Raw genomic sequence first — 1,785 nt, 5'->3', positions numbered from 1 at the left:
CCCCACCCCTCACCCCCAAAGGCCCCCGAGGTCTCCCTCATTCTGGCCACCGGCGGCCCCGCCATGGTGCGCTCCGCCTACTCCTCAGGCCACCCCTCCGTCGGCGTCGGTGAGCACAGGGCGCCCACCCACCCACTCACACATCAACCCGCCCACCCAGCCACCCACCCACGCGATCCTCAACCACCCAACGGCGCGTCCTTGATTCGGGCGGCACGGCAACAATGAGCCCCCAACCGCAGTGTGGGGCTGCTCCGCTAGATGGTTTGCGTGTCTGTGTGCTGCACGCCCACCTTGGGGCTGCCCGGTGACATTCTTGAGTGGTGTACCCCCGGCGTCATGCTGCCCCCCCCCCACACACACACAGGCGCCGGCAACACCCCCGCGGTGATTGATGAGACCGCCAACGTAAACCTGGCGGTGTCCTCTATTCTGCTGTCAAAGGTGATTGTTTGAGGGCATCGGGGCCAGCGACACTGGGGGCGGATCGGAGGAGGGACCAACACACACGCTACGCAACACAGTGCAGTTGATCAGCTTGTTATGCAGGCAGCGGGGCTCAACCCCCTACAGCTTGGCGGTTTGTCCACAGCCGTTGCAGCACAGGCTCAAGCGCACTAGGACTGGTTCCTCCACCGTCCCTGACACGTCCCCGCCGCCACGACCAGCCGTCGCCAACCCTCACATTTGAGATGGCGTCATTTGCCAGCTGCTACTTGCCTGCCCCACACGCTGCCCCTTCTCCACACACATCCCCACCCCTCCCCCAAGCTTACTCCCACCCCCTTGTGCTCCCTTTGCACCCCATTTCCCTCCCCAAGACCTTTGACAACGGTGTGATCTGCTCCACGGAGCAGAGCGTGGTGGTGGTGGACAGCATGTACGACGACATCAAGGTGGGGGGGGGGGGGGAAGTGGCACGGGACTGCCACAGCCCCCGCCCTCAGGGCCTGCTTGGAAGTCTAGAGGCACCTATTGTTGCGAACGGGGGTGATCCAGCCGTCTGCTCCTTTGTCAGGGGGTCCGCAAAGCGCGTCCGACAAGTGCTGCAGTCGCACACGCGAGCCCGCCCCCCCTCGCCTCACCTGCGGCGCCGTGTCCCCATTCCTTGTGCACTGGATCCGCGCCCACCCCAGGCCGAATTTATCCGCCGCGGCGCCTACTTCCTGAATGAGGAGGTGCGCTGGCTTTGAGAGCGCACACGCGTGTTGAGAACCGAGAGACCCGCGCTGTGCCTCGGCTCTGTTGTGTCAAGGCTGACGCAGCATCGGCCCAAAGCCGGGGGTCGAGGGAGGTGGAGGTCAGGAATAAGCGCATGCTGCAGCTGTAGTCCACCAGAAAAGCTTCCAGCCCGCCCCTGGCGCTAGACTGTTCACGTCCTGTGTTGAAAACGGCACGCTCATCCGACCGACCTCGTCTCGCAGGAGAAGAACAGGGTGCGGGCCAAGATGTTTGTGGACGGCCGCCTCAACGCCGACATGGTGGGCCAGAGCGCCTACGGCCTGGGCAGGCTGTTCGGCGTCAACGTGGACAAGAAGTACAAGGTGGGTGTGTTTTGGTGTCTGTGAGTGTGTGTGTGTGTGTGTTTGGGGGAGGCGTGGATAGGGGAGAGCAGGTGTGTAGACTGGTGTGTGCCTGTGTGGCTCGCAGCGCAGGAATGCCATTTCCGTCTGCGCTGTGGCGCGTGAGGTGTGGAGTGCTGGGGGCCGGGGGGCACGGGGCATGCCCTTGGCAGTTCAGCCAGCACGCGACAGACTTGGGGTGTTTGTTTGTGTGTATTCAGGG

General features: G+C 63.9%; 1 protein-coding gene across 1 annotated transcript; it reads left to right on the top strand.

Annotated features, from left to right (window-relative positions):
- Positions 1-63: 63 nt before the first annotated feature.
- Positions 64-1,568, top strand: MNEG_16512 (acetaldehyde dehydrogenase / alcohol dehydrogenase; the record flags this gene model as incomplete). The annotated part of the gene is made up of 5 exons (XM_014035018.1): positions 64-109; positions 368-444; positions 822-896; positions 1,137-1,178; positions 1,425-1,568. 5 exons carry the CDS (start codon positions 64-66, stop codon positions 1,566-1,568), a joined length of 384 nt encoding a protein of 127 aa, XP_013890472.1.
- Between the last annotated feature and the right edge of the window lie 217 nt (positions 1,569-1,785).

The sequence above is a fragment of the Monoraphidium neglectum genome (genome assembly GCF_000611645.1).
Source record: "Monoraphidium neglectum strain SAG 48.87 unplaced genomic scaffold scaffold06453, whole genome shotgun sequence".
Classification (NCBI taxonomy): Eukaryota; Viridiplantae; Chlorophyta; class Chlorophyceae; order Sphaeropleales; family Selenastraceae; genus Monoraphidium; species Monoraphidium neglectum.
The sequence above is the reverse complement of the archived record's forward strand: the minus strand, read 5'-3'. Positions and strand labels throughout refer to the sequence as shown.